This window comes from Daphnia magna, linkage group LG10 (genome assembly GCF_020631705.1).
Source record: "Daphnia magna isolate NIES linkage group LG10, ASM2063170v1.1, whole genome shotgun sequence".
NCBI classification, from domain to species: domain Eukaryota; kingdom Metazoa; phylum Arthropoda; class Branchiopoda; order Diplostraca; family Daphniidae; genus Daphnia; species Daphnia magna.
Window position 1 is genome coordinate 5,384,153 of NC_059191.1, and position 13,487 is coordinate 5,397,639.

Consider the following 13,487-nt stretch of genomic DNA (forward strand, 5'->3'; position numbering starts at 1 on the left):
CGCTGTCGATTTCTGATACGGCGTCTCTGGGCGTCCGAACTAGATGGGTTGGCCGACGAACATATCTGTTTAATTTAGTATGGTCGACGCACACGCGTAGCTTTCCTGTTTCCGCAAGACGACAAGTGTGGTGGCCCAGTCGGACGGTTCGAGGACAGGGACGATAATTCCGGTGGCTTCCATGTCGTCCAAAATCCGTTTCAATTCTGGTCGGTCGGTTCGGTGATGGTTGGAGTTTTGCAGCGACGATTAGTGACTTAGAGATTGCACACGGCAATGTGCGGGACTTTAGCCTTGAATCGGACCGATTTCTCGCGTGATCCATTGTCGTTTTGCGTTCGTTTCGGGCAACGTGGTGAGAAATGATCTGCTTCGTCGCAGATATAGCCCTTCCGTCCGATGGCCGGGAAGGTCTCATCTTTGTTATGAGCCGATTTGCCATATGCGTTACATGTGGCCGTGCCAGCTGGCGGCAGGTAGCGTCGTGGTCTGGCGTTCAACGCGTTGACGGATGATTGTCCGTTCAACGTGCCCTTGTTGGCGTGGGCGGACTCCTCTCCGAGCACAAGTTCACCGCCTGCTGCAGGGTAGGAAACAGAGATAAACTCAGTAACTTTCTGCGCGATTCACTGTGCCTAACGCTGGCCATGACGCGTGTCGCCAATCGCTCGTCCGAACAATGGGAACAAAGTTCCGCCGTTCCCGCAAGCCTCTTCAGCCGTATGAAAAAAAATCGAAAGTTTCGTTAGCTGATTGGTGGAATTCTTCAAAGGAAACGCGGTCTAATGCCACGTTGTGCTTTAAGCGGATATGATTGGCGAGCGTCCAAGATTTCCGACGGCAAGGTAGTATTGTTTGGCGTGAAATTCAAAGAAACCTCAACAGTTTGTTGCATCGTGGTGTCTAACGATAGGCGAAGGGCGACTGTCTGCTCCTCCACCGGGTAGGTCGACAGTTGGTTTAAGCGACCGAAGTCGTCTTATCGATTGCGCCAAGTCTTGAAATCTACCAGCAAAAGGTCGCCTTGTAATTTTTCGAGCGACGACGTATCGAGCCGATGCCTGGAAGTCGGAATTGCTGGGAGAGGAGCTGGCAGTGGAGGTGGTGGAGGCAGCGTGGGGGAGGGGGTGAGGGCGGGTTGGGTGCGGTACAATGTTTCAGCGAGGAGCAGCGAGGAGAAGCTGCAGCTGGTTTGTTAGTGTGTGGAATTTGGTTTGAAGGGTGGCCTGTACCTGTTCGATGCAGTCGAAACAGGCCACAACGTCGTCGGCGGCGTCGTCTTCAGAACTCGCCATGCTGACGCGCACGTTAGATGAACTGGCAGATTTTCGTAGATAATTAAAATGCTGCATGGGAAGCAACCGGGCAGAGCACTGTGTCACACGATGTCCCGAGCTATACTTTGGTCATTGGAACGACGACGCAAGATGACGGGGGGGAGGGCTAAACCATTGATACGAGATACAGTAACAAGATGGCTGTCGGAGTGGTGGGAGAGGCCACGCGAAAGGGGAGTGTTACACAGCAGCGGTAACCTACTTTAATGTAAGTATTTAAGTAGGAAATTTCCTACTGATTCATTAAGTATGGCAGAAATTTACTAAATTTTCAATTTTCCTACTTAAAACTAGTTTTCTAAATCACTTACTGTAAATTGCCAATACTTAAATGTGTTTATGATACTGTCGCACGAGTTGTATTGGGACAAGAACAAACGAATACAACAAGTGATGACTTAAATTCTAAACAATGGTTTAACTCAACAAAGGGATAACCTTCAAAGTTGGAAGCGTCGAGACCTCTTAACCGGAGCTCCTCTTCGGGCCCGCCCGGGCTCACCCGTGGAGACTCTCTACGCGATTCGGGCGTTTTTCCGTCGCGCTTACTCCCTTCCCTGTTCGCGTTTTTTTGGGCGGACTTCTCCCGTTTTCTTCCCCATGTTGTGGGCGATGACTTCTCTGCGAAGGTACCAATTCCCTTTCCGCATACTTACATTTACCATCCCACTTAAAAGTAAGATGGTAAATGGCATTTTAAGTAACAAACATTGGAAATAAGTATGCTTTAATTTAAGTACTTTTATTCTAGTTTTGGGAAACGTACTTTACCCATTTTTAATACTTACATTTTAAAGCTGTTTCAAAATTAAGTATCGTTTTCCCTAATTTAAGTACTTTTAATACCATAAGTTCTTTAGTTAACTACGTTGCACACTGACGCAGACGATTGCTAAATAAAAGTCGTCAAAATTGCAAGTATCTTGCAACGTAAATCTGACGAATTTTGATGATAAAACAGTACGATTCAACTGCTGTCAATTCAAGAGAAATTCGACAGTTTATTATGGCTAACGTTGTGAAGTGCTCTATGTGTCCTATGTTAATATCGAGTGAAAATCCCTCTACGTTTTTTGACCACGTCAGATTCAATCACAGGAATACTAAAAAATTTCATGTTGTTTGTAAATATCCTGACTGTCATGACGAGTACAATTTGTACATTTCCTTCAAACGTCACTGGTACAAAAACCATGGTCGTCGTGCATTAGTAACCGTTCCAAACCATCCACTTGTGAATCATGATAGAGGTAACTTGCTTAACTTGAGAAAAATTTTTAAGCCTTATTTAATAATACCCTTATACTTGTTCAGATGGGCAGCTGCTGGAAGCAGTTAACGATAACATTCAAATTGAGAATCTTTACAGAGACAACAACATACCTGATGTACAACACAACTCTCATCATCATGTGATTGAAAAAAGTCTGCTGTCAGTCAATGATAATGGTAACTTCCTACAATGGAAAAGTTGTTTACTTGCTCAGTCTAATAATCAAAACATTGTTGTGTTTGATAAAATAGATGAAATTCTGGAAAGATGTGAAGAAACAATTGAGCCAGTTGATGAGCACAGAGATAGCACATCAGAGAATTCTACAATTATGCTACAGAATCCTCATCGTGAAATTCAATTGGTGAAAAATGCTGCAGCTGATGATGGGGACTTTGGAAATTTGGAATGCTGGGAAGCTGGTATATTACTTTTGCTAAGGCAACGGTACTTTCTCCCCTTTGATGCCTTGCAAGAAGTATCAGTAGCCATACACGAGTATTATGAAATGAAATTGGAAAAAGTAAAGGTATGTTGATATATATATAGGGGAGAACGGGGCAGTTAGGGTAGTGTATATGTTGGCACTATCGATATTGAGATATGTTTTAATGAAACCTAAGTATAGGAAAAATTCACGCTTACGCAACCCGAAAATCTCCATCGTTTAAAAAAAAAATCATTAAAAAAGTCCTAAGGGTTCAGTAATAAATGAAACAATAATTTTGGCGCCTTAAAATCGTGTCATCAGCTTTGACAGATTTTTTCAATTTACGGGTTTCAGAAATGGAATAAAACTTTCAACAAATAATATTCTTGAAGGAAATTCTTTCCTCTTTCAATCTGATATTTGAGTTTATTATTTCTCCTTAGAGGAGTTACTGAAAATCAATTTGATTAACGACACCTATTCTTGAGGCAAAATGGCCTGGCAACGTTGGGGCAGTTTGCGGGTATAAAATCTCTGTCGTCTAATGTCAAAATGGTGAGTCTTAAAAAGTCTGTCAATTTTTGTTAAAGATGGTTAGGCATTACATTAGAAAACTGAACGTTGTTGTATCCAGATGGTTACATTTTGAAGCTGTTAAGAAAGTTGTTGCTGAGAAACAAAAGTATGTGATGTTTCCAAAGCAACCTCCATCCCAAAAAGATCTATACTGAGATATGTCAAAAATTTCTTGGCTGCTGGAATTCAAGATGAAGCTGAAGCAACTACAAGCATTGGGGGTTACCAAAACCTCGTAAGGTAAATCTACTTATAATTTTTCTGTGTATGTGTTGCAATGTTAACTCTTTCTTGTTCGCTCTAGGTTTTCAGCAGCGAACAAGAAAGCAATCTTAGCAGTTACGTCAAAGGGCCAGTGACATTTATCATGGAATCACTACCACAGACATGAGAAGATTGGCTTATCAGTACGCTACCCAAGAAAATGTATTGTCCCTCTTTCTTGGTCGGTCAAGAAGGAAGCTGGAAGAGACTGGCTATCTGGTTTCATGCGAAGACATCAAGACCTTTCAATCAGAAAACCACAGGCAACATCTCTAAGCAGAGCTACCAGCTTCAACAAGCATAACGTTGATTCCTTCTTTGACAATGTTGAGGTCATAAGGTCTAGAGGCATTCCACCTTCTCGTTGGTTTAATGCTGACGAGTCTGGCTTTACCACAGTTCATGCACCTGATGGAATTATTGCTCGAAAAGGAAGAAAACAAATTGGTTCCATAACTTCAGGTGAGAGAGGCACACTGGTTACAGTCTGCCTTGCAGTATCTGCCACAGGAACGTCTATTCCACCATATTTTGTCTTTCCACGGTAACATTCCTTTTAACTGAAATGTCGTCTTTGCTAACATATTTGTCTCTTTATTTCAGAGTTCATTTTAAGGAATATTTCCTCAATGGTGCCCTCTTGGTTCTGTTGGATCAGCCAATAAGTCTGGCTGGATGTCAGACAAAGATTTTGTTTTGTTCATGAAACATTTCATACAAAACGTTCGGCCTTCGAAAGAGAACGAAGTTGTTTTATTTCTCGACAACCACTCCTCTCATCTGTCGATCGAGGTAAGCCTATTGCTTCTATTCAAATTCTAGCCTTTTAATTATTTCTTATCTTATTGTATGTTCAATCTATCTAGGTATTAAATTTGGCGAAAGACAACGGGTGGTCATGATAACTTTCCTCCGCATTGTTCTCATAAGCTTCAACCCCTTGACGAAGTGTGTTTGGTCCATTTAAAAGATACTACAATTCGTATTGCAGTTCATGGATGAAGGACCATCCAGGAAAACCTATGAGCATACACAACATCGCAGAGCTGGTTGGATTAGCCTTCCCGCTTGCAACAACACCAGCAAACATCACGTCTGGGTTTAGGTGGCCGGGCTAGTCCCATTTAATAGATTTATCTTCGATGGTGACGTCGACTTTGCTCCATCTTTCGTCACGGATCGTCCTTTTAATTCATCACCAGTCCCTCCTATTGATGACTTCATAGAAATCCCAGCATCAACGATAACATCGTCGAAGAAGGCCAAACTCCCGTTCCAGTCCAAAAGACCAAACTCCCGTTCCAGAGAACCACATCGAGGCCAATGTTTCAACTACAATTCTACCCGACTTGGACAACATTGTGGTTATTTTCGAAGAAGATCCTTTGGCGACAGTTGAAAACGTTAATATTTCACTAGATGTTCAAAACGGAGAGGTAGGCCTAACTTTATTTCAATATATTTGCTGCAGCCATTAAATTCAATTTTTTTATAGACATTTGACCTGAGAGGTGTTCTCGAGGAGGATTCCAATAGAAATCCAGTGGAAATTATGAGACCCTACCCTAAAGCTGGACCGAGGAAAGGAGCAGCACCGGCCGAAAACGAAGCACTGCCATCCTAACTGCACACCTGTTAGGCCCAGCTGGAGAAGGGAAGATGGCCACTGATGCGAAGAAAAACAAACTTGGCAAAGTCAGAAGAAAGTTAAATCCAACACCAGTGAAAAAACTGCCAGAAAGTCAAGAAGAGCAAACCAAGAAAACAACAACCCAACCATTCCAGTGCAAAATTTACCCAGACCCTCTTCCAGGCTCAAAATTTCCAGACCCTCTTCCAGTGCTCAAAATGGATTAACTGATTCTTGTTTCTGTATTATGTGTAAAGAGAGTTTCTCTGAAAGCAGGCCCGGTGAAAATGGGTGCAATGTGTGAAATGTTTGTTGTGGGCCCAAACTGTGTGACCAAGGTAGCGGTTTTTATGTTTCGATTGTTCTTAGTTTTGTTGATGATGGCCAATTTAATTTGTGATTTTCAATTTACTGATGTATCGTTAACATTTCCACAAAGTATACTTTTGAATCTTAACTTTTTTTTTATTTATAAGTTTTCTGATGTACCGTCCCTTGGCTGTTAGTCCATAACAATAACATGGGCTTTTATGCCCCATACATGGGGTGCCCTTCCGGGCTCTCGTCTTTTAATTTTGATGTTTTCAATTCCTTTTGGCCTAATAAGGTGGTTTCTGTAAATTAAAATTCGGGCTATGCTCTTCTTCTTTTTTTAGATAATCGGGTTTCAGTTTTTTTTAAGGTATGGTGGCCAAAACAAAATCCCAACTATCCTCCCCTAGTGGTGTTATTGCATCAATAAATGTCCAGTCTATATATATATTAGTGTTTGTAAACATTGCTTACTTTCTTTCCCAGGAAAAATTAAGTGCTTTATTGAAGGGGAACCCCGTTATTGGAAGTCAAGAGTTCCAAGACTCGTTCCTTCACCTTCGTTACGAGGAAGAGTTGACGCGCCACCGGATAGAAGCTTCATGGAAGAAATATTTCCCATGCATTATACCGAAAGCAGTCATTTTAAATCCCGCTGAGCCACTGTATGACTGGGTGAATGATGATAATCTTGGTCAAATACTGGATGAGGTTTTCGAAACTGGTTATATCATACCCTTCCTAGAATCCCTGCAACAGTTTCTCTCAATCAGAGAGGTGTTCGAGTCAGTTATGTTAAACTTTGCTTCTAATAACTCAGCAACTGATCCAGTTGATCATATATCTGACGTATGGGATGGATCGTTCGTAAAAAGAATTCCTCTTTACGTCCAACAAAAGGGTGCTATACTTTGTTTCCAGATCTATATGGATGAAGTTGAGCTGTCAAATCCCCTTGGGAGTAAAAAAGGTAAACACAAAGTCTCGGTTTTTTATTGGGTTCTCATGAATCTCCCCCCTTCATTTCGGTCATCATTACGTAGCATTCAGTTGCTTGGGATTGTTAACAGCGAATTGCTAAAGCAACGCAGAGTTGACGTATTTCTCCGTCACTTTCTAGATGATTTAATTATTTTACATGAAGGCGTTACTCTCAATGTCCGAGGGGAACAAAGGGTGTGGTTTGGAATATTACTACATTTTTGTGGTGATATTCCTGCTGCCAATTTTGTAGGCGGATTCAAAGAGGGAGTTGGATTTGCTAATTTGCCATGCAGATCATGCATGATTTCTCGCGACAGTTTGGATGAGATACATCAGGAATCTGAGTGCATCTTGCGTGAAAAAATTTCTCATGAAAATCAAGTTAAAGAAGTAGAGAAAGAAGGCTTAACTAAAACAGCTAGACAGGCTGTGTCCACTCGCTATGGCGTAAATCGCGGTTGTTTATTCCGTGCTTTAAGTTACTTCGATCCAACAAAGTGCTTTATGCATGATCTCATGCACACTGCAAATGAAGGTGTTTTAAATAGGGAGATAGGTTATTTTCTTCGATATGCTATCCTTGATGAGGAAATAGAACTAAATTTAGAGTCTGTTAATTACAATATGTCTACGCTAAAGAGCGATCGCGAGTTCACCGTCCCACCACCCATAATATTACGTGAAGTAATGGATCGAAAGAAATTATAATTTTCCTCCTCTGAGATGAGTTCATTAACAATGTGTCTTCCCCTTGTGATGGGAGAATTTGTTTCAAGCGACAACCCGTACTACGCTAATCTTCTTCTTCTTTTTGAAATTTTCATATCTCTTCAATGCTACTCGTTCTCAGAGGAGCAATTGATAATTCTTGAAAAAATGATTGAGATTCACAATTCCAACTTTGTGTTGCTCTATCCAAAGAGTACTCCTGGAATTAATGTTGCCGGTAAATCAATAACTCCCAAACTACATTCTCTCTTACACTTTCCTGCTCAAATTAGACACTTTGGCGCTCCACGTTACTCTTGGTGTTTTAGATATGAAACCAAAAATGCTCCATTCAAAAAAATTATGAGGCGCAACAGCAATTTCCACAATGTACCGTGGACCATGGCCTCACACCACCAAAGACTTGTCGGTTTGGATATCAAAAGTGATGGCGAAAGTAATTTTTTTGGAAAGTTGAATGACTTTGTTATTCAGAATCACAATTCTGGAATGATTGAAATAAAAAATGGTTGGTGGTCCAATATTTTGCAAAGCTACTGGATTGTCCGGTAATTTGAAATACAGACAAATAGCAAAAATTAAAATTTCAGGGAGAATTTGTCAATCGGGAACAGTGTTTTTGCGAAAATTACCAAGTGATGAAAACCACGCTTTATTTTTCAGAATTTCAGATGCAATAAGTTGTGAAAGAGGCACGTTTTTAATAATGGAACAATTAACAACCTGTTCTTTTTGTCATGACCGTTTGGCTTTTATCGTTCAACCAAAAAAATCATTTGTCATCGTTTCCCCTGATAATTTAAGTTTCAATGTGCCTCTTCATTCTTTTTTTATTGCCATGATTTGCATGTAATCCCCAATTACTATCATATGCTGTAATTTTTTAAATCTCATTTTATACACATCTGCATCTGGAATAAACTCATTTAGGAAATGAAACGCAGTAATTATAGTTGTAGTCAGAAAAATTTTCCATCCGTAAATGAATTCAATTTGGCAACTATGCTAGAAATTGCTAGAATACCCCATTTCTGAGAAGCAACGCTAAAGGATCACTGGATTAGTAGGTTAAAGTTTGAAGTTCAAAAGAAGTATGGCTAGAAAAATCTGTGTTAAGTTCGGGGATTTCAAATCGCCCGTTAGAGTGAAACTCTTAATATTGCCAGAACCTAATGATAAGCAATGTGACTTGCTATTGCTACGCAGCATGTTATTTAAAGAAATGATGTTTGACATGTCTGTAACAGACTTGGGTGGATCTCTGGCTACACGCGTAGAAGATGTCATGCTTGGGCAATATGACAAAGAATTTGACCTTGTTGTTGATGTAACATCAACTACAGTTTTTTTGAACGGCGAAAAAGACATTGTTGTAAAACTTCATCTTGTACAAGAATATCTTGTTGTTCCGGAAGAGTGCAGTCAGATTCTTGACTTGCCATCGATGTCTTCATCTGAATTTAGTCCAAATGATGAAAATTCCCCCCCAGCAACTTATGAAACTCTAACCATGAACATCAACGGTAAGTAATTAGTATTGAATGTGCATCTCTTATCACTTTCATATAATCTCTGTTGTTTTCATTTTTTCATCGGCTACATTTTAGAAAGTCATACATTAGGAAATGACACAGATACAACTACAGACTTTGTGGACAGTGAAGAGGACAGCAGCATGTTCCAGCCAAGGTTTCACAGCACCCAAAAAAGTAAACGCCTGAGAGTGGAACAATCACACTTGCTATCAAGAGAGACTGAGCTATCGAGTGCTTCTGTGACTTCAAAAAAGTTGCCAAGTGAAGTATGTGAAACAGGTAACCAACATCTATGAATCTTAATTTCGTGTCTCCTCAGTTCTAATTCAATTATTATTTTTATTGCAGATCTGTTTATCCTTACCCTCCTAAATGAGGGAGAAGAAGAATGGGAAATCAACCAGCACATCGTTGCAGCCATGAGGGCTGGAAAACTGTCACAACACATAAATGCATTTATTTTGGTGTGTGCAAAACACCTTTTGAAAACTGTGACGTTGGATAAACGGTTGAACCAGCGGAAGAGCATTTATAAACGTTACGCTCAAATGATTGTGAAACAACACCCCTGCCTTGCAGATAATAACTGTGAAGATAACTATGTAAGACTGATCTTTTTTCTTTTAATTACTAGTTTAACTGTTATTATTTTGCAGCTTACTGTGAAACATAAAGTGGTTCGAGCTGTTGGTAATCAAATAGATTCCAAGAAACATGGACGAATTCACAACTTAAAAAGAAATCAACAGAAGGCGAGTGCAAAGCGGAATTCGGGTGGCCTAAACCAGTATGATGCTGCCAACTCTATTTCCGGCAATTTATCTACTGCTGTCGATGATGATTTTCCTGATCATGAAAGTGAAGAACAGTTAAGAAGAAAGCATGATTTTGAAGCAACGCGTGAGTTTTTCAAAATTAACAACAAACTTTCTCTTGCAAAGTTATTAGAAAAGACACCGCATTATCATGATTTTGAAAAGGTATTAAACATTCGTTTAACTGTTAGCGCGTGACGTTACTAATAAGTAAGAATTCTTTTTTGTTGTTACACAGGCTTACGATGATTTTCTAATGATGTATCCCATGTCTTGCATAACCGAGGAAAAGTTTCAGAAGGCATTTGAGAGCACATTGCTTACTTTTCGACGCTTTCTGGAAAGAAACAGTGATAAGGGCGGGCAAAAGTGGGCTGATGGTGCAAAAATGGATCTTGAAGTACTGCTTGCAGTTAACGCTTTGTGTTCAACAAGCCGCGGTGTGAAAGGTGCAAAGCCAGTTTTTCTTATTCGTGAAGTACAGTAAATCAAATTTTTTTTCACCTGTTAACTCTACTTAATCGGTACCTTTTCGTGAATCAGGTTGGAAAAAACGTTGAACCCGATTACTCTGGTGTAAACTCAAGTGCCATTGTGTTCTTTAATGGAAATTCTCTCCACTCCATGCTAATCATTGTTGGATCGTCCTGCAATGTAAACTACAAGAACATCAATGTTTCAAGTGTGTGTCAGGTGGTTTTGAACCTGTTAAGTGTGTACTACGTGACTGACTGTAATTATCCAGCCATGTATGGTGTCCTTTCACTAATTGATCGTTTGTGCCTTCATCAAGAAGGTTTTCCGAGACAGAAACCAGTGCAGAAAGACTCTTTGAGTATGGTTACTTTTCTGAAAAAGTATGACAAATTTGTCTTGCATGACGACGAAAACCAGCAAGCACAAGAACTGCCTTTGGAAGAAGAATCGTCGTAGATTTGGAAATTCTTACTTTGATTTGTTTCTTAATCTGTGCTAATCTTTTAAAGAAATAGGTTAGCCTGTTACATCTGCCATTTTCGTAACTAAGTGCTTGATCCAGATGGTGATGCTGCTTGTGCTTTGAATTCCTGCTGCCGCTAAAAATTAGCTCATGACTCTTCATCTAACTGTTGTGACCTGGTTACTATGGGTTATAACCCGGGTTATAACCCCATGGGTTGCAACCCATATGGACCTATGGGTTATAACCCATAGTAACCAGGTTATAACCCATATGGGCCTATGGGTTATAACCCATAGTAACCAGGTTATAACCCATAGTAACCAGGTATACTACACTATAGTAACCCATAGTAACCAGGTCACAACAGTTAGAAGAAGAGTCGTGAGCTAATTTTTAGCGTCAGCAGGAATTCAGAGCACCAGCAGCATCAACATGATTTATTCCGCCGTTTATATTGTGTGTTGGTTTGTTATTGTTAATAAACGAAGGACTTTCATGTTGATTAATTTTCCTTAATTTGAAGTAGGATGGTTTTCTGTAGAAATGTAAGTGGGTGCATTAGGCAAGTAGGGCTTTTGTGAAAGTATGTAGAACTGATAAGTATGGATACTATTTAAGGAGGTTGTTCCCAATAGAAAATAAGTATGTAAATTAATTTTAAGTAAGCTAGACCATTAATTGAGCCTACTTAACTACTTACACCAATCTTACATGAAACAGGTTTTTTAAAGTAGGAAATTGCGTTTAAGTATGGGCGGAATTTTAGTATCCACAGACATGTAAGAGAGCCTGGCACCTCTTAAGTAGGAAACAATAAGTAGGGAGCCGCTGCTGTGTAGGGGCGACGAACCTTAGCGAACGATACGCATGAGTCAGGGCTACCAATGAGTTCGAAAACAGGAGAAAAAAACCCAGAGGGAGTACGTACGTATTTGCTTACAACTGCGCCATGTTACGATCGAGTGGAAGAATAGAAAGGTCGAACGTGGAATCTTTGTATTTCTCATAGAGCATACGACGACCTCGGCGTAGCTTAGTCGTCACCAGACTGATGCCTAGCTTCTAGCATGGTCTAACATTCTTCATAGCAAGGTCCCAGAACTGTCGTCTGCTAGGCCTGTTTTGGGCTGTTCGTCTGCTTTTTCCGCGGACAAAATTTCGGGCACTCGCTAGGGGCGCTGACTACCCGGATCAGTCATAACATTCCCTCCACAACGTTGTCAACAATGGGGGAAGTAGTCGCTTGTGACTGTTTTTCGCGCTGTTTTTTCTTCTGTATTAAAAATTTAAAAAATTCACTATACAAATAAAGGAAACCTGAATCAATTCCTCTTTGTATTATAAACCTTAATATACATTAATACACATTAATTGACCATCTTGGACAGTTTGCGCAGCATATGCTGCCCTTCTTTTAATTTCTGGCTAACCTCATTTTTTAAACGTTTCGGTTCCATATGATATCAGATTTCTATATATTCAAACATTAAAAAAGGGACCATTTCCATGCAATGTTCGTCGCAACAAATTTTTGACAAAACAAAGCCGTTCAAAAATGATTTTGAACAATTTTCTCAACTTAAAAAACATGCCAAGACAGGCAAAGGCTTCCTGCATTTTGCCTCTCTTGGCATGTTTTTTTACATTTGCCAAAGTTAAGAAAATTGTTGAAAATCATTTTCTCTCTGAAAAAGCTTACACGAGAGATTCCTTCCACCAAGTCATCTATGATGTTGCATGCGACGGACTTGTTTTGCCAAATATTTGTTGCGACAAACATCGCACGGAAATGGTCCCATTTTTAATGTACTTGAAGAGGTAAAAGCACTGGTTGAACAGCATGAATAGGAGAAGGATTTGGAGTAGAAAGAAAAGGTGGATAAGGACAAGGAGTCGGAGGAAAAGAAGGAGTAGGACTTGGAGTAGGAGTAGGTTTGATGCCACCTTTAAAATTAAATAAAATAATAACCTGGGAAATGACCAGTAACAACTTTTGATAAAGCCGGCAGTGATGATTTCTGGGGAGATTCAATTGAGGCAGCATCAGTGATGTTAGTGCATCGATCAGGAAAACCAGTTGTATCCTGAAACATATTAAAAGAAGTAAAGGATAAGCAAATATCAAACATTTCATCTTACTTTACATAATAAGCCATTGTCTTCTTCTCTTTCATGCCTGGTTCTCATAAAACTTTTCAGCATAATCATCCAACATCAAAAAATGTTTTATCGCAGCATCACCATAGGCATTGCAGTAAGTTGCTGTTTCTATACCATTTGGAAAAGGAATTAAGACTATAATTTCAGCATTATAGTTTTCTTTCAAGGTTTCACAACGACGAAAAATATCCTTTTGGACGGTTCTTAGTCTGATGGGATTTTGGTTTCCGTTTACCTTCCACAGAAACAGCAACATTTGTTTTTTCGGAACCCTTTGGCAATAAAAAAGAGTTTAACTGCTAGAAGAAAATTGAATGGAGCAACTTACAATTAGGCCAAACTTCTTGTGTGTTACAATTAGGCCAAACTTCTTGTTTCACTAGTCGACAAATTTCCTACGTTGATGACTCCAACATTTCTACTATGAACAACAACACACTTGTTTTGCTATGTAAGTTTTTTTTTCCTGTTTTAACAAGGTGGAATTATGTTTTCCCGT

At 39.8% G+C, this 13,487-nt stretch overlaps 2 protein-coding genes, 1 long non-coding RNA gene and 2 pseudogenes across 7 annotated transcripts; 3 read left to right on the forward strand and 2 right to left on the reverse strand.

The window, feature by feature from the left end:
* Positions 1–200: 200 nt before the first annotated feature.
* LOC116933864 lies at positions 201–1,295 on the reverse strand (annotated as a pseudogene).
* Positions 1,296–2,004: 709 nt separating this feature from the next.
* LOC116935827 lies at positions 2,005–2,978 on the forward strand. Its single transcript, XM_045180538.1, has 3 exons — positions 2,005–2,587; positions 2,652–2,786; positions 2,878–2,978. Exons 1-3 carry the CDS (start codon positions 2,287–2,289, stop codon positions 2,976–2,978), a joined length of 537 nt encoding a protein of 178 aa, XP_045036473.1. The 5' UTR covers positions 2,005–2,286.
* A 1,869-nt stretch (positions 2,979–4,847) lies between these two features.
* Positions 4,848–5,737, forward strand: LOC123477118 (annotated as a pseudogene).
* Positions 5,738–8,686: 2,949 nt separating this feature from the next.
* LOC116935271 lies at positions 8,687–11,330 on the forward strand. Of its 2 annotated transcripts, XM_045179797.1 has the most exons (5): positions 8,690–9,058; positions 9,143–9,349; positions 9,419–9,672; positions 9,727–10,050; positions 10,124–11,330. In XM_045179797.1, exons 1-5 carry the CDS (start codon positions 8,743–8,745, stop codon positions 10,370–10,372), a joined length of 1,350 nt encoding a protein of 449 aa, XP_045035732.1. In that variant the 5' UTR covers positions 8,690–8,742; the 3' UTR covers positions 10,373–11,330. The 2 variants fall into 2 exon arrangements, with proteins under 2 accessions (XP_045035731.1, XP_045035732.1); XM_045179796.1 differs by having other exon boundaries at positions 8,687–9,058; positions 9,419–10,050.
* LOC116935833 lies at positions 9,390–13,487 on the reverse strand. Of its 4 annotated transcripts, XR_006651830.1 has the most exons (7): positions 12,973–13,487; positions 12,798–12,912; positions 10,591–12,101; positions 10,414–10,532; positions 10,130–10,351; positions 9,732–9,916; positions 9,390–9,668 (listed from the first exon to the last, which is right to left on the reverse strand). It is a non-coding gene; the product is annotated as an uncharacterized LOC116935833 (long non-coding RNA). The 4 variants fall into 4 exon arrangements; XR_006651828.1 differs by lacking the exon at positions 9,390–9,668 and having other exon boundaries at positions 9,698–9,916; XR_006651831.1 differs by lacking the exon at positions 9,390–9,668 and having other exon boundaries at positions 9,698–9,916; positions 10,120–10,351.